Source organism: Cornus florida, unplaced genomic scaffold (genome assembly GCF_030987335.1).
Source record: "Cornus florida cultivar Cherokee Brave unplaced genomic scaffold, ASM3098733v1 CherokeeBrave_3.0.0_Hap2_Chr02, whole genome shotgun sequence".
NCBI classification, from domain to species: Eukaryota; Viridiplantae; Streptophyta; class Magnoliopsida; order Cornales; family Cornaceae; genus Cornus; species Cornus florida.
In genome coordinates this window covers 2,786,372-2,804,524 of record NW_026775572.1, presented here as the reverse complement: position 1 = coordinate 2,804,524, position 18,153 = coordinate 2,786,372, and the positions used below count along the sequence as shown (strand labels likewise).

At 34.8% G+C, this 18,153-nt stretch overlaps 2 protein-coding genes across 4 annotated transcripts; both read right to left on the bottom strand.

Moving 5' to 3' along the window:
• Positions 1–3,510: 3,510 nt before the first annotated feature.
• Positions 3,511–8,529, bottom strand: LOC132293111 (probable protein kinase At2g41970). 2 transcript variants are annotated; one of them, XM_059790450.1, is made up of 7 exons: positions 7,745–8,529; positions 6,696–6,955; positions 6,487–6,613; positions 6,137–6,410; positions 5,032–5,164; positions 4,846–4,932; positions 3,511–3,765 (listed from the first exon to the last, which is right to left on the bottom strand). In XM_059790450.1, exons 1-7 carry the CDS (start codon positions 7,836–7,838, stop codon positions 3,640–3,642), a joined length of 1,101 nt encoding a protein of 366 aa, XP_059646433.1. In that variant the 5' UTR covers positions 7,839–8,529; the 3' UTR covers positions 3,511–3,639. The 2 variants fall into 2 exon arrangements, with proteins under 2 accessions (XP_059646433.1, XP_059646434.1); XM_059790451.1 differs by having other exon boundaries at positions 7,751–8,529.
• Positions 8,530–11,406: 2,877 nt separating this feature from the next.
• On the bottom strand, positions 11,407–16,628 carry LOC132293112 (E3 ubiquitin-protein ligase SINAT2-like). 2 transcript variants are annotated; one of them, XM_059790452.1, is made up of 4 exons: positions 16,465–16,628; positions 14,397–14,708; positions 12,801–13,187; positions 11,407–11,907 (listed from the first exon to the last, which is right to left on the bottom strand). In XM_059790452.1, exons 2-4 carry the CDS (start codon positions 14,601–14,603, stop codon positions 11,587–11,589), a joined length of 915 nt encoding a protein of 304 aa, XP_059646435.1. In that variant the 5' UTR covers positions 14,604–14,708; positions 16,465–16,628; the 3' UTR covers positions 11,407–11,586. The 2 variants fall into 2 exon arrangements, with proteins under 2 accessions (XP_059646435.1, XP_059646436.1); XM_059790453.1 differs by lacking the exon at positions 16,465–16,628 and adding an exon at positions 16,294–16,451.
• Positions 16,629–18,153: the final 1,525 nt, after the last annotated feature.

Sequence of the window (18,153 nt, the reverse complement as noted above, 5' to 3'; positions counted from 1 at the left end):
TTAGCAGTTGCACAGAGAGAGGGGGGAAAGCTTGAGAGTTGAGAGACAGCGGCTGAAGCTTGCGAACGGCAAACCCGAATTGGAACAGCGGGCGATTGAAATTGAAAGATACGGGTTTTCATTTTTTAAACAATCTGAAATGATATGCCGATATGGGTTTTGATTTTTTGAACAATCTGAAATGATATGCCAATATGGGTTTTGAACTTTTGATTCTTGCAAACAGATAGGTAAACTGAAATATGTGGGTTTTGAACTTCTGATTCTTGTAGATTTTGTAGTTTGCAGTTGCAGAGAGAGAGAAGGTTCAGTCAAGTGAAGAAGGCTTTCAGATCACCTACAAAAGGCCATGAGAAAAAGAGCAGCAGAAGGAGAGAAGAACATGAACAAGAAGAAGGTGTTGTGTATGCAATAAGCCTATCAGTTCCTTTGCGCGACACCTCAAGACCCACACCCACCTACCCTCTTTCTCATCTTCGCATCTACCCCAACACCAGTCCACAAACATCGCCTCTTTTCTCTTTCTATACCCTCAACAGAACAACGAGGCATGAAAGTCTATCAAGGTCAATAGTAGGGGTGGCTAGGCTCATCTGGTGGGAGATCTTGGACCAATATGGAAGTTCAGAGTCAAGAACGAGAATAAAGATGGAGGCTGAAATGATTTGCCCTAAAAATATTATGTGGGACATAATGCAATGAATGGTTAAGATGGGAAGGCAATTTCGAAATCAACGGTCAGAGTTAAAGTAGGATTGGAAAGCTAGAAGTGGGTTGAACTTGGTTTAATAGAGGGTGAGAATTGCTAAAATATAGCATTTTGGATGAAATGCACCATCAGAGTAAAATTGCTAAAATATAGTATTTTGATATTGTAGTTCATCTCAAAATATAGATTTGACAGTCCGAAATGGTATTTAGAATTAGAGATGCTCTAAGCTATTTAAAATGTGCAAGGACAATATGAATAGTCTTCGACATCAAAGGTTACCGGAGATGTTTAATTACAAAATTACCCATGTGTAAAAGGAGGCCATTTGAGTGATTTATTTGCTTCTATTGCTGATGTGTCCAATGAAATATGAAAATCCAATAGTATTATGACAACACATTATCACTTTGCCAAACACCACCTTACTATCCAAACACTTCAGCGCCAAACAGAGCCATTCTAATAGCAAAGCCAACAACCAACCAGTCCATTGCAACTGTGTACTGAATCAATCTGAAACTCAAGCTTTGAAACCCTAACTTGTTCCATTGCAACATAGCTATTGTACAAACATTCCCCCCTCCCTTTGTACCTCTCTCTTCCCCTTTCTTTCCTCTTATGGCCCGTGATGAAGGCACTGCTCCGGCGGGGTCATCGGCGTTGCCATCAAAAAAGCGACCACAAGGTCACGGTTTTCCGATTGTGCTACTTAGGGGCTTCACGGCTTGGAAGGGTCGCCTTCATAGCGACCCATGTCCAAACTACTGCTCGGCGACCTTGTGTTGCCGTGGTACAGGTCTCCAAGTCACTGGACGGTGACCTGGTAAGCCGCCGTGAAGAGCAGCGACCAAAGTCGTCGTTAGTAGCGACCTTGGGTCGCGATTTGGAGAGGGTTGGATCGCTAGTCAGGATTTGGAGAGGGTTGGGTCGCTGATTTATAGAGGGAGCTGTCCATGGTGGTTTCCAGGTCGCGCTCCGGCGACCTGGTTATACAAGAAGAAAGCAACGACGATTTTGGGGGGTTTCTCTCTATAACACTAATAAAGGCAAAATTGCCATTTTGAATTTACATCATACGTTTCACGGACAAAATCAATCGGAAAAGTGATTGATTGATTTTTTTTTTTTTTTTGCAAAAATGGGGGTAGTTCAGGGATTTTATGCCAAAAACAAAGTTCAGGTAGGGAGAGAGAGTAAAGTACAAGAAAGTTATTTACACTTTACCTATATATATTTATTAGGAAAAATTACGTATAAATGGAGTCAAAGTTTCATATTTATTTAGAGGCTGAGTCAAAGTTTCATATTTCTCTAAAATGGATTGCTGAGGTGGCACATGGTTTTTTACTGTTTAGAAATTGTGGTGCCTAAAATACCCTTCCGTGAAGGTACTACTTTTTCTTCAAAGGTACCACTTTTTTGAACTGAATGTACTACTTTTTGGTGTCCAGGTACCATGTTTTTTAAACACCCGCGAAGGTACTACTTTTTCTCCAGAGGTACTACTTTTTTGAACTGAAGGTACTACTTTTTTGTTAGGGAAGGGCATTTTAGGCACCACAATTTTTTAAACAGTAAAAAACCATGTGCCACCTCAGCAATCCATTTTAGAGAAATATGGAACTTTGACTCAGTCTCTAAGTAAATATGAAACTTTAACTCCATTTATATGTAATTTTCCCTATTTATTATATATATCATTATAATATTATATATAATATGTATCATAATATAATAGTATATATTATATGTATTATATTTTCATCCAGCCGCATATATAAATCTGGGGCTTTCCTTAAAATTATAAAAAACATGGCCAACCTTGCTAACATTGATCTGAACGCGTGTTTGAGTTGAATTAAGTGGCTTTTTTCGCTATTAGTAATTGGTTTAAATTGTTGCTTGCACGCCAATGTTAGAAACTAAGGTGGTGTTTTTTTGTTACCCAATTAGGTGCTTAACACTGAAATTTTTGACGATTTCTCTACTAAATGTTTTTGATTACCTTACATCAATTAGAAATTAACAAATGAATTAAATTGAATGGACCTAGCTTGTTACTTAAATATGGAGTGTTTCAATTGAAACCTATTTTTAAAATTTTAATCTGAATTGCAAGTTCAGAGTCCAACGTCACACCATTAATTTGCACAAGTAGTAAGAAGCACCAAAGTTTTTAAATTCCGGAAGAAATTCACGTGGTTCGTTGTGCATTGATGCCATCTTCGAATGGAAGGGGACAAAATCCAATACTTTCTTGCACTCGAAGAGTCTTATGTTTAAAAATTTTAATCACGTAATGAAAACATTGATAATGCACTGTTGAATTATGCGATCAATTTAAAAAAAAAAAAAAAAAAAAACATTTTTGTATCCGAGGATAACAGAATTGGTTCATCATCGGCAGAGTAAATGTCTGTACTTGCCGCCCTTGTACAGAACCATTGCTGATAAATTTTTATGCTTATGGTGCATTGTTTTTTCTCTAGTGGTTATTGTTTTTGATCACTCTCTTTTATAGAATTGCATCAGCTGAATGCACAACAGTGTTTATGAAATGATACAAACATAAATCAGTACGGCCTCAACAATTGATGAGCATTGCTGAAGAGACATTCTGATTTTACTGGAAGAATGAGAAATAATTTTGGATATATATATATATATATGTCAAAACCTCGAACGTATTTCCTTTTCCAGTATAACAACATCAGGCAATCACAGAATTCTGGGTACATTGTTTCAAGATAAACTTCAAAATACCTTATACCAAAAGAAGCCATCTTGTTAGTCTCGGATATATAACACCAGTCCTGAACTAATAATTGTAATACTGATTTGATATACCCCGAACAAGAATTTCAAAGAGTAAAAAAGATTAAATATCATACAAGTCTTGTCCTGCTAGTTTTTTTAGTTGATATATCCTATGCATGAGAGTCAGGCCCTGCTGGTTTTGTGTTAAGAAGAGGCTGGAGAGCCTTCACAACAATGGTCATATTTGGGCGGAAGTCTGCTTCATACTGAACACAAAGTGCTGCAACTGCTGCCATCTGAGAAATTGCATATGGCAGACACAATTAGACCTATTAAGGGAACTTGAAATCGCCTAATATGCACTGATGCAGATGCAGATACAACGAAATCACTTTGATAGAAATGAAATTATCCACAAATGAGTAATACATAGAAAGACATGATACAAAAAGTTAAACTTCAAGCTAATAAGGCTAGATTTAACAAAGAAATTCTGAGACAGGCCAGTTGAAACACTAGATGGAGCATTCACTAGGAAAAATTTGCTCCAACGTCTGTCAGCCCAATCTCCTCCTACCTGTGTAGCATGGCAGGCAAAGAATGGGTAGTTTACTGGTATTATCCTCAAACTACTACAGGTTAATCATTAAAGAGAAGGAAATTTAATGAATTTGAGACTGCATGCATGTTGGGAGATTGGTTGACCTTGGTCTTTGTTATTTGTGTCGGAATTTGTAATAACTATCCTAAGGTGGTGTTTCTTTCTTTTGCTTGTTCCCCTTTCTCTCTCGTATGAGAAAGGATTCTTTCTGGAAGGTGGTGTTTCTTTCTTTTGCTTGTTTCCCTTTCTCTCTCGTATGAGAAAGGATTCTTTCTGGGATGCTCTCTTTTGTTCGTTTTGGCTCTCACTCTTATTGTAAGTGGTTTTGATTTCTCTATTTGTGCCCAAGGGTGTGCGTTGATAAATAAATAAATAAAACTTGAGACTACATTGGAGTGGACGTTAGGGTTCAAACCCCATCATCTGAAGAGGGAAAAGGGGAAGAAAAAAGGAAAATCTGTCATTTGCATGTTGTACAAAGGCATTCTAATTGTTATATCTTAAAAAACTAGAAACTGATATACAACCTTTTTTTTTTCTTTTTCTTTTCCAGTAAGTAAAAGTGATAATCTCACATTCTATAAAGAGCTATTCTAACAACTAAATATACACATGATGAGTTGACACCTACCTATGATCGATGTTGGTGCTAAATTTTGGTCTGTCATAAATAATTCTTTAAGTTGCTTCAAACATAATGCAAGATCCCAAAAAAAAAAAAAAAAAAAAAAGGTGTTAAAAGGAAAAATGTAAAGAGAAGGATGAAGGAGAAAACCTTAGCAATTGCCTTTGGTGGATACTCATTGTTTAGCTTGGGATCCACGCATTGTTTTACTTTATCCTCACTCAATCTTGGAGTTGCCTGCGCGTACAATTGGAGAATACAAATTAGATACATATTTCTGAATAAATATGAAAGAGCTGACAAGAGGAACTGAGACCAAAGTTATGAAAAGCACACCCAGGTAACAAGACTCTGTTGTCCTTTGGGCATTGTATGGTCTACTGGCTTCCTTCCTGTCAAAAGCTCTAAAAGAACAACTCCAAAACTGTAAACATCACTTTTCTGAGTTATCTGCCCAGTCATGGCATACCTGAATGGGAACCAAGATATGTTAGTGCAGGAAAATGAAGAATAATTTATGAAGCTCTTGACACTGGTGTGTTCAAATGTTGGAGCTTGAAAATCCACATAACCTTAACAAGAAAAGAAAAAAATCTTTGTTTTTGTCTACATGTCCCTCGAAAAATTTATCAACCTGCTCTATTTTGTATAGCATTCGAGCACACAAGTTGATGGTTTAATTAGGAGACGTGACCGTAATAAATAGAATACTTATATGCCACAAAAAAATAACAATAATAAAAACACACACAATGGCTTAATGATCTTATGTGATCTCAATGGACTGAATCAAATACAATGGACATCCAAATGCCCATCCAAAAAATAAAATGGAATCATTCACTGTTTTGTCTCCAAATTGAAGAGACACAGATGCATTATAGTTACTAATATTTGAAGCCAATCATGGACAATAGTTTCAGTAAAAGAAAAAAAAAAAAAAATGTCTTGACGAAAAAATGGTTCACAGTATTAGTCTGGAATCTGGATACATGTCTCATTCTCCAAAAACTTTAATGTCTAGATGAAGGGTGACTGGTGTAAAGGATATCACAACCTCCCCAACGCTCGTCCTTTCGCTCTTAGTAACTAAAACTCTCAACTATTTGTCGTGCCCGACTATTTCCCTCCACCCTGTTTGATTGCCTATTCACTGAGTTCTTAAGGACATAGCAACAACTGGAATTCACATCTTGGGTCAACCACAAGGGCACTATTTTAAATTGAACTGAAGATAGTCTAGACTTCTGATATCATGTGAAATAGTTTTCACCTACTTCAGTGAGATATAAAGTAAGTTAATTTCAACTGCTTTTATAAACTCAGGTTGTAACACACAAGGAATTTAGAATTGAGGTCTTTCAACTGGATCAAAAATTTAAAGTAGCAAAACTTGGGAACTTTCATGATTCATTGATTCAAGAAGAATAATAGTGTTTACTCAGGAGCATGATAGCCGAATGTTCCCAAGACTCTTGTGGAATGCAGTCGAGCTGCCGTGTCAGAAGACTGATTTGTCAAGCTGAAATCAGCTATTTTGGCCAAAAAATCATCAAACAGCAGGACATTGCTGGATCTGATGTCGCGATGAACAATAGAAGGCTGAACCTTTTCATGTAGGTACTCAAGCCCTTTCGCGGCGCCAAAAGCAATTTTAACTCTCTGATTCCAACTAAGAACTGGACCAGGTTCAGCCCCTTCTACACCTTTCCTCCCTGTACCAGAGGATAAGCAGAATGAAATGCTTGTCAAGAAAGTCAAAATAGTTCTCCACTCTGTAACTAGACATACCATGTAATACGTCATGTAAAGAACCCATCGATGCATACTGATATGCCAAGATTCGGTTGTCTCCCTCCAAGCAATACCCAATCAACTCCACAAAATGCTCATGCTTAAGTCTTGACACTGATGACAACTGCATTACCAAGAATAATAGATACAAAACTAAATAAGAAGATTAACCTCTTTTTATGTAAAATAACACCCAAAATATTCACCTGCTCTTCAAAATCAGAGTCTGGCTCTGGTGAAGAACTGTTATCCAGTTTCTTTATTGCAGCCGGCTGCTGGCCATTGTTCAATGTCGCATAAAAAACCCGGCCATAAGAACCCTCTCCAATCAATGCCTTTGCACCAAAATTACTGGTCAACCTTTTTAACTCATCCAATGACAAAGATGGTGCGTCAATAGGTAAAACCTTCCGAGGACCTCCACTTCTTACAGCATTAGAACTCCTTGGCTCTCCTCTATCATTGCCTAGAATACAAAGAAGAAAAAATTAATTCCATTGTAAGAATGAACAAGCTATTAATTCAGTCCCTCTGGTTATGCAATATTACTTCTTCTAAGCATACGCAATTATATAGTGAATTAGTTTTTCATATGTTTTTTTTTTTGTGTGTGTGTGTGTTTTTTATCATCTGATCTGTTAAATTCAGAACAGTACACCAAACTGCACAGGTACTGATATGTTCCAATGAGATGAACGAAATGCACAGATGCAGAATTCATAACTCTGGTTGGAGTGAATGCTTCAAGGATCTAAATACCGGAGCAAGGCGTATATAAGTTCCGAAACATATACATGGTTTCTGGTCACATAATCACAGGTCCAACTAACAAATTTTAATCCTAGCAATGGAAGTGGATCAATAAGTATCGACTCACTTAAGGATGTAAGATAATACTAAAAAATTATGGTTAGAAATAAGAACCTTGGAAAGGTCTTGATATTAGCACGTGTAGGCGATATAATAAGAAAATGTATCAAAATGGCCTGTTCACATTTTACATTCAAATATTCAATGCAGTTCGTGAATCGAGAAATTAATTTAAGCTAAGGGAGGTAGAATGGAAAATTATCATAAAGTTAAATACATGGAAGATGAAATCCCATGCTTTAGCCTGAGACATGGGCTTCAACTTTGACATTCCAAAATGGAACAAGGTTTGTGCAGCCAAAACAACAAAGGTAACAAAGACATCATATAAAGAAACAGATCATGCATAAAGAGTAACAAGAAGTGGAGAATGTGTGTGTCTTACCGCCACGATAGGGAGTCCCCCCTTTAGGTGGGGCAGTATACTGGTTCGCAGGCGGGCCATGTGGTTCTTCTTCCCCGCCTCCGCAGCACAACATTGCTCAACTCATATAAACCAAATGTTTGCAAATGTGTACTTTTTACCCAATCAATAATCCTGCATTCACCAACAACATAAACCATCGGATTAGTAAAAATAAAAAATAAATACCAGCAGAAAAGTTGGATCTTTGTACTCCCTTCCCCACTTCTCCATTTAAAATTAAAAAAATAATAATGATAGAAATAAAAATCTGTTTGGTTTCCAGGAAAGACGGGAAAAAAAATGAAAACTTGGCATTGCACCGCTAATTAATTGTGTATTGATAATGTCAAAATATTAATTGATCAAATTCTTCAGTACCAGTTTATTATTAAAAGTCATCTCATTCAAAGACAAAAAAAAATTAAGAAATTTACCGGGGGGAAATGTAAGGAAAAAAAGAAAAAGAAAAAAAAAAAGAGAGTAAATAATCACATTCGCTTTAGAGAAACGAAAAATAAAATAAAAAGGCAATAGTGGAAATTTTTGGAAAATTATAATGCATAAAGGAATCAAATCAATCACGAAAAAACCCACAAATTAACAAATCATTTATAGAAATAATAACACTCAGGAAAAAGAAAAACAAGATGTAACGAATTGTTAATAGATTGAGATTAAAGGAATGTTAGATACCAAATAGTCCTATCAAAGCGACGAGGAAAATAAATCAGGATGGAATCTGTAAGGAAATATGAAATAAATAATTTTAGGTATGAGAGAGGTGAGGAAGAAAAGGAAAAAAAATGGGCTTCTGTTTGTTTTTTCTTTCGTTTCTCTCCCCTCTCTCTCTCTCTGTGTTTTGGGGGCAAAGGCAACTATTTTTTGTTGCGCGGGAAAGTCGCTACGAGTAATTTAACCGCTAACTAACTAGTAATGCCAACGTGGGGAGAAAATACAGTGTATTGTATAAGCAAGCTGTTAATGAACAATTAACAGTAATTAAGCTTTCTTTGTTACTGAATCTGTTCATTAGAAAATGATTGTTATTTCTATTTTCTACAACAGTGGTGTTGGGTTTTTTTCGAAGGCTGATAATAGGCATCCCTATTTGGTGTCTCACACAGATGTGTTGGTCCCAATGCGGGTGTCACAAAGCTTTGAATTTTATTTTATTTTTTAATATTTGATGTTCTAACAGAACACAATTTCTAATAGAAATTATATATTTATATACTCCGTAATATATATATATATATATATATATATATATATATATATATTAAAGTGCAAGAATCTATAATATATATGCTAGGAGCTAATTAATCTAGCTGGCGAGCTTGTTAACACATCGGAACCAATTTCGGTTCATTTTCATAATTCATTAAAAAGTTTCAATTAAACCACGAACAATTAACAATCTCTTATTGGTCCTACAATTCTTTTTATTGATCCTATAAATTTTTTTTTTTTTGCCAAAAGTTATTGATCCTATAATTCTTGTTATGAACTATTTTACCATTTATTATATTTGAACGATCATGATACATTTTTAAAATTCAGAGATGCAAAATAGGAGATATGTGAATTAGGGATATCTCTTATTTTGCATCTTCTGAATTTGAAAGATGTATCATCCTCCCATTTGAAATTATAAATTTGATGCGGAGGATATATCATTTTCCCATTTGAAATTATAAATTTAATACATGACCTTATGATTATGTAACATAATAAAATAGTCCATTATAAAGTTTTTATTTATTATTATTATTTTTTAACCTGACAAACATATAACATTTTATAAAAACATAAAACAATACACGAATCCCTTGCTAAGGCAAGGGGTGGACCAGACCACGTACGAACTTATCAAAAGTATCACCAAGTATACCCCTGTAAGTTGGTGCACTGACCAAGTAGTCTGCCAAAGCCAGTAAAGTTAGATAACTAGGGTCACGTGAATTAATAATAGCCCTAAAAGTATAATTTGTCATTCACGCATAAGTGACCAATTCCTAATTGCCTTTGACAAGTGCACAATATTTCTCATTGATAGAAAATATGAACTGATTGCCGAAACCCAAGATGACAATGACATGTTCGCCGGCGATACCTGAGCAGCGGAAACACCTATGGCCATAACAAACCGCCACCAATCCCAACAAGCATCAAAAATTTCATGAACCAAAAGCTTGCCCATCGTTGAAAGGTTTCTTAGAACACCCATTCGTAGTTCAAACTCCACGATTTGGTAAGGAGGAACATCACTACTGAGCCGCAGATCCATCATGGAAACCCCTAGAGAGGTAACATTTGGAGGAAAGAAACAATGGAAGTCCAGTACAGAGGGCAGGACCGAAAACAACACAAATTGCAATTTAGCACCAAAAAGGAGACTAAAAGAATCGGAACAATACTTGGATCAAAAGGAATGCCGAAGCTAAAAACCGAGTAATGACACGTCCCCCAATAGAAAGTCGGTACCGGTGTATCCAAGCCAATAAACCGACTTGATCTTCTATAGGAACAACGATGAGAATAGGAGAAAACATGGAACCCAAATAAGAGAATTTGAGACCAAAAAAGGATGGAAAAACAACCATAAAGTAAGATGTGAGGCCACACCCAGAGATGTTTATAGCAAGCCCCATGAAAGAAACCCATAGATCCCATTGATGAAAAGGACCATGAAACCAAAGACCACCCCAGGATCCCAAGGCTGAATAACGCCGACAGCCTGAAGCTTAGCCCAGAGGACACCTAAAACATCCGGCACTCCCTTGTATGACATGAGAACACCAACCCAAAATGGAAGAAACCATAGACAGGAACAGATCCAAGAGTAAATCCACTCGCTATCCATGCCATCTCGACAAAATACAAGAAAACTCTACACTTGTAGAGAAGCCTCTACACAGAGAGGTTCCCTCAGTATTATATAAATCATACAAAAGTAAATAAATAAATACAAATCATACAAAAGTAACTTAAAATGAGATTGTGCGGATCATATATATATATATATATACACATATGAAGATTTAACCTGGCCGAATATAATAAAATAATAAATAAATAAATCAAAGTTTGCCTGATTTATTTTATACCTTTTATCAAATCGTCATACTTTCTCCTTATGTTGACGTCTAAACAAATCTAACAAAGATAGAAGCTCGTATAAAATTACTTGGAATCAATCGATTGTAAATAATTCGCTTCAATCGATCGCAATCACAAACAGTTTTATCTTTGCTTGTGACCTATTCTTGAATTCCTTGAATTCAGAAAACTTTTATTTATTCCACACTGCAAGAAGATGAAAGTGAAACCACCACTGTCCGGCTATTCCAGCAAAGAAGTTGGGAGTGGGTACTCTGAATAGAACTACACTCATCTTAGGTTGGCTAGATGCTTTTGACAGTTATCTAGTTGTTTACCATAAGGAGAAATGTGAGGCGAGGCGAAAGTCTTCGTAGCCCAAGAGATAGGGTTGCTATTGTTATCTTTAGGAGCTCGGTTTCAAACCTTCGCACACCCTCCTCACTAACCACTAACCCCCAACATTCTTTCCAAAATTAATAATAATAACAATAAGGAGAAATGCGAAAGCCGCAGAGAACTGCTATATTTTACCAACCAAATTGACTAAATAAGAAATTTCAAATTTTCAACATAAACTCAATTGAAGTGTTCTACAGACCCTCAACAGGCCAAACACAGAAATTTCCATTCTATGCACTAATGAAAAAACCAATCAGCATATTGGTATAACATACTTAAAACTGTACAATCACCCAAAAAATCCTCAATCTTTCAGTATCTCATTGTTCTTTCCATACCCTTCCAATCACTCTCAACTTCAGTTCTTGCCTATCCCCACCGGAGAAGAAGAGAGCCAAGTTCCTTGGAATGATAAGCCCATCTTGACTGTCACGAACTTTCCTGTGACTGTCGCGGATGCTCCTTGGAACTCCTTGCCATATTAGCTTCCGGCCATATGCACCAACTTCTAAAGTATAGCTGAACTTTTTTGCCTCGGTATCCTCACCCATAAAACGTAGGAAGGCCATGTAGACTGGTGCCAAACCGAGCTGGAAGGCCTCAAAGTGAAAACAGAACTGTCTTCCAAAACAATTAAACACCTGCAGGGTATTACAAGTTAAAAATATAGTTAAGAAATTTTATGTCAAGAGTACATTAAGTTGAAGACTGTTTCAGATGCTCTACATAAATAAAGCAAGTATTCAGAAGCAAATACAAGAACGAATAGAATCTTCCTATAAACACAATTTACAATGTAATTTGACTAGAGGCCATGGTTCAAACAGCTCCTTAACAGGGTAGATTATCCCGCTTGGAAGAAAATCTTGATTATAGTCTCAACAGAAAGCAAATACCCCCTTTCAGATGTTTATATGAACCATATGCAAAAAAAATAAAAGATTCATTTTCAGTCGCACATGAATATTCTACAATTAGAGCAGTTTAGCATAATTGATAACATAGAAACAAAATAACTCCTCGATATTAGGTAAATGAATTAGAATGCCTTCATTCCATGTGGTCTGCAAATGCACCACTAAAAACCGAGCTTCATTTGTAATAAAGCAAATTCTGAACTCCCCCTTTAAAAGAATGGCATCACTGTAATGAATTAGAATGCCTTTGTTCCATGTAGTTTGCAAATGCACACTGAAAACTGCAACTCCAATTACTCCCTTAACAAGAAAACTGCAACTCCAATTGCTCCCTTAACAAAATTGCACGACTCAAATTACAGAAACCATTCATAAAGCATAATCATTTTCAGATGGCTTTGATTGACTAAAAGGTTCATTTTCCCACGGAAAATCAACATAAAATGGTCTTCTTGTAATTATACCACAAAAACAGATAAACCAATTTCATTAGATATGTACAAATTGAATCAGAACGATATCATTTCCACAAACATGACCTACCTGGTTACTTGAAATTATATTGCAACATGTTTTACTTGTAGTTCTAAATTGTATCATAACACAAGTCAACTTACAGTTAGCATCCATGTGGCATTTTCAACTTCACGTGGATTTGATTTCACATAACGATGGTTGAATGTACACCCATCATGCATGTCAACCTTATGTTCATTCCTGAGATGTGCAACGAGGGTAGGGATGTCACCCATGACAGAGCACTCGGATCCAGCATAAGGACAGTTGTATGGACAGAATCGGCAGTGTTGCTCATGCTTGAGCTTGCTATAGTACGGAAAAATATCATGACAACCAAGACTCCGATATCTACAAGGGAGTTCCAATGATTCTGCTACTTTCTCCAAAGCCAAACACCTTATATTTCCCAGTTCAAGTTGGCAAGTCGGGCAACAGTTATGGACTCTAATCTTGCAGTTGGAGCATAGAGTGTGGCCATTTGGGCACTGCAAATAGACAAAGAGAAGATTCAGACACAAAGTAGAACAACGTAAAGAAAATTTTTAGAAATAAAGGAATAAGCATACCATGACAAATGGAAAGAACAAAAGACAGGAAATGTTTAGAAGTCGTATTCTAGAATTACAGTTTTTTTTTCTCTCTTTCTTTTAGTAGGATAGTTAAAATGCTACGCAAACACGAGTTTATCAAAAGAGTCATTACAAATTTACACACACCCTAATAAAGAGGTCCTAATATGAGAAAGAAGTAAGCTTCCTTTCCTCGGTTTTCAATATACGTCGACGACACGTTCCCAAGTAAAATACAGCTGGAAGAATAAACTCCTATTTCAGACTTGACAGCTGCTTCATTAACTTTTTATAGTTTCCACCTCTCAGTATATGTTACTTCGCAGTTTTCATCTCCAATTTTTGCAGCAATAATAAACTTCCAGGCTTCCAAGCATATATGCCAATTCTAAAAGATTTTGCATTTCATAGACTTGATTAAGGAATTGCTTTATAAATAAGAGCATGTAAATATCAGCTTATGGAATAACCCTTTGGTCCAACATGAACGTTCACTGAAATAATTTGGTCATTAATTAAATTTCTTCTTCCTTTGTTTTTTTTTGCAGTAGTTTGTCATTGACCATCCACATGTAACTTAATTGAAATACTATATACATACATTTATCGTATAGACAAATAGGGAGGATTTTTTTTTTTTTTTTTGGGGTGGGGGTGGGGGTGGATGGGCAGAGAGCTTTGATAGTCAAAAAACTATAAATCTACATTCTATAATCTATTTGGTTGTATTTATAAGTTGCACTAAAGTGCAATAATCCCCTTTTGTTTCCCATAGAATTTGCAGTCACAATTACATCATTCAAATGGAGTACCAAAAAGTAATTATTGTCATAAGATAAAATATTAACAGTAAAGAATCATCATCAAAGAGAAAATGAAAATAAAAACAGATATGCTAATGATCCCTTTTCTCTTCATTCAAAATGTAATCTCATTCATTATATCTCAATAAAAGTTCCAAATGCTATAAAAGAGAAAAAGACAGTTAACTACATTAAAATCCTATGTGAAACTAATAAAATGATATTATTCAATATGAGGTCCATGTGCCACATAAAAATGATGGGATTTTCAGCTCACTGGGTTCAATTCAATTAAAAAGGCAAGTTGGAACTGATATCAAACCTGGTTAATAGGAGGGTACATTAAACTTGTGCAGACAGGACACTCAAGTAGCTCGTGCACACCATTGGTTGCAGGCATACCATGCTTTTCACCCAATCCAGTGGTACTTTTACTAGTTTTCTCCACTCTATGCATCGTCTTGTCATAATTTGAAGTTTTTGGGTTGTATTCAACAACTTCTTTGCAAACACTGCTTCCAGGAGCCATTGCTAATCCAACAATCCTAATAATACTGCAAACTCAATGGCTAAGAGTCAACACCATAATCTGAACCTGATTGGTTTCGTCCCCTTTTCTACATGCATCTATTTTCTGGCAAATAAAGTACACATTGGGAGTGTAAGAATATCAGTAGTGTATGCAAAAGTAGTACAACAGATGCAGGAATTATAAACTATAGATTTCTGTGAAAAAGACATAAGACCAGTATGTTAATTAAGAATAAAAAAAAATATGCTGTCTCTGTCAGTTCTAAACATCTTGATCGATTTGATAGGTTTTTTTATTTCTCTTTTTATCTTCAATTAGGGTTTAGGTGGAGCCCTAAACTACCAAGACCAAACTAGATTCTCTTATCAACCATCTATATAGCTTTTCATATATTCCCTTTATAAATTCCACATGATAAGTTTCTCTACAACTATATAATATGATAATGCAGATAACACTTTGAGGAACAATGATTGGTGATGATATAACCCACAACCTGCAGTAACATCATTACAAAAAACCAGGAAAAAAAAAATAATAAATAAATAAAATAGAAAAAGAACCCAAAAATGAGGAAATGCACAGAAAATTTCAGAAATAAAATTCCAAATCGGGTGCAAGACTTGTCCCCTCGAGAAGTTTAGCAACCAAAAGAAAAGAATAGGCATTAAAAAGCACAATATCTTGCATCACTGCACTGATTGATACGAATATATGAAGAATGATTCACTTCAGAATATAATAATAAGACAAAACAAAAGCAACAGCAACAAAATGATAGCCCTACAATAATAGTTTCCAGGTCTTATCCCTCTACCATCCCTCAACCTAATATTCTTTCTGCATTTAGAAACCAGATTAAATATAAACTGATTTTTGTCATAAACTATCTTCCAAAGTCAAATAAACAATCAAAGCTTTCAAAATCAAAGACAATGACAGTGAAACAAACCCCATTTCATATTTGCCACAAAAACGCAAATTTCAATGAAAATTTTGCCAGAAATTGCCTTTGCTAATTATGTACTTAAAAATTCTAATTCTGAGTAAAAAACAGTGCACCAATGACCAAACAAAAAACATCCCAACTTTTCAGCCAAGTTACCATTTAGAATAAAATTAAGAATTTGGAATTTTCTAAAACTGCCTCTCCCCCTTTATTAATATCAAAACCAAAGTCGAGAACACTGCATTAAACAATCCCAACAAGGTAACAAAATCCAATTGAATTCAAAAACTCATTTAAGCCAAAAATTACCTTTCCAATTAAATCAGCCCTACCAGCAAGCAACAAAAGATAAGACATTAAAAAAGTGCAATTAAAAAAAAAAATCTACTTTATAATTTGAACACAGTAATCATTTCCATTCCAAAGAAAGAAGATGATTTTGTCAAACACGATCATCAAACTCACCACGGTTTAAAAGAAAGTATGCCCAATAAAATACAACGCAACCAACCAAAATCAGTATGTTGATGTAAAACTAGAACTGGGTTGTTCCACGAACTACTACTACCTTTTATCATTTATATCAACCATCAGCGAAACCAAAATCCAAGGCAAAAAACAGTGGAACAAAACAAATTCATTCCAGATTCCAACAGAGTACCAACTCTTTCCCATCAAAAAGAGGGAAAGAAAGAAAGGAAAAGAGAAAAAAAAACAAAGAAGAAGCCAAAAACAGACCATACAACAAAATTGAGATTTTCAAGCCCATTGTCTTCATCTCCGATCAATTTGAACAATAAAATCTGGGTTTCGCTCGAACTCAAGAAAACAACATATAGACATGAGACCTATAAAGATATATAAAAAAAAACACATCGTGACACGGGCTCCGAAAATAACGCGTGTTACCCGGATATAGAAATTGAAGAAGAGACCCTGTTGGCTCCATCGGTGATGATAACCATGCACAATCTCTGTCTCTCTCTATACTTCAAAATCTGCAATTTTGTTTTCTGTATTTTTCTCTTTCAAAACAATATTATATTATGATCCTTCCCAATGGAGGAAAAATATATACTATTTTTAATTTCTTTGCTTTATGTGTTTTTATTTATTTATTTATATTTATATATTATCGAGTTTCACGTACAACTTTTTGAGGTCTCAACTTGGTCATGGGAACAAGTTGCCCGCACGCGACGTTTGAATAATATATTATTACTGTACAGTAGTATTTAAATTTCAGTCCGTTGACGTTTACTTTCAGTCCGTTGAATAATATATTACTGTGGTATTTAAATTTCAGTCTTAGTCGGTGTTGTTACCTTTGTCTAGCGATTAAATTAATTTAATTCAGATGGAGTAGATTTCACAATAGACCATTTTTTTTTTTTTTGGTCAAATTTCACAATAGATTCATCATTGTGTTTTCATGACTCACCATCTCAAACGATCAAGAGTCAATATGCACCACTTGTGGCACTATTACTACATTTCTGTAGTAAAATATATATGTATATTATCTCCTCATGTAAATTTTGTTATATCTTAGTAAAAAAATATTACTGTACTAAATTGCTGCACCTCTATAAGGTTTTATCACTGATGAAACGAAAAAGGAGTATCGTGAATTTTTATTTATTTATTTATTTTTAAGCAAAAAAATTAACACACTCACTGTTTCACTTCTTCTAAACTAGAAAACTGAATTATAGAGCTTGGTTAAAACATGAATTAAATTTATGAGTAATTTGAAAGTGACGGGAGTACGGATTTTAGACAAAGTTTATTTTGAAATTTGATAGTTCCCAATTTAGCATATTATGGTGGAGTTCAAAAGCATTTCCAAATTCAAATAAGTCTAGACATTTGAAATTTTCACAAGCTTTCAATATAGCTTCAGGACCACTGAACAACCTTTTTGGTATGGGCCATATTATATTCATATATTGATTGCATCTGTTTCTCTTTTTAATGCTCCTTATCTATTACAGGGTTGCAATTTTATTTTATTTTATTTTTATTTTTATTTTTTATTATTATTTTTTTCTGATACAATTACAGGGTTATAATTGAAGAGTCTGAGTCGAGATGACTCGGTTATAATATTTTATTTATAAGCCATCTCATCTCAATTAGTGAATATGTAAAACATGTTATTTTATTTATTTTATTAAATTGGGTAAAGTGTAAAAAAAAATTAAAAAAAAAATTGATTTATAACTCTTTTGACATAAAATCTCCCCAAGCAACAGTGCACTAGCATTTCTTGTCTTGCTGTTAAAAAAAAATATAAATAAATAAATAAATATAAATTAAAGCATTTCCAAATTCAAATAAGTCTAGACATTTGAAAATTTCACAAGCTTTCAATATAGCTTCAGGACCACTGAACAACCCTTTTGGTATGGGCCATATTATATTCATATATTGATTGCATCTCTTTCTTTTTTTAATGCTCCTTATCTATTACAGGGTTGCAATTTTATTTTATTTTTATTTTTTTTTTTTTTTTTTTTTGTGATACAATTACATGATTGTAATTGAAGAGTCTCAGTCGAAATGACTCGTTTATAATATTTTATTAATAAGCCATCT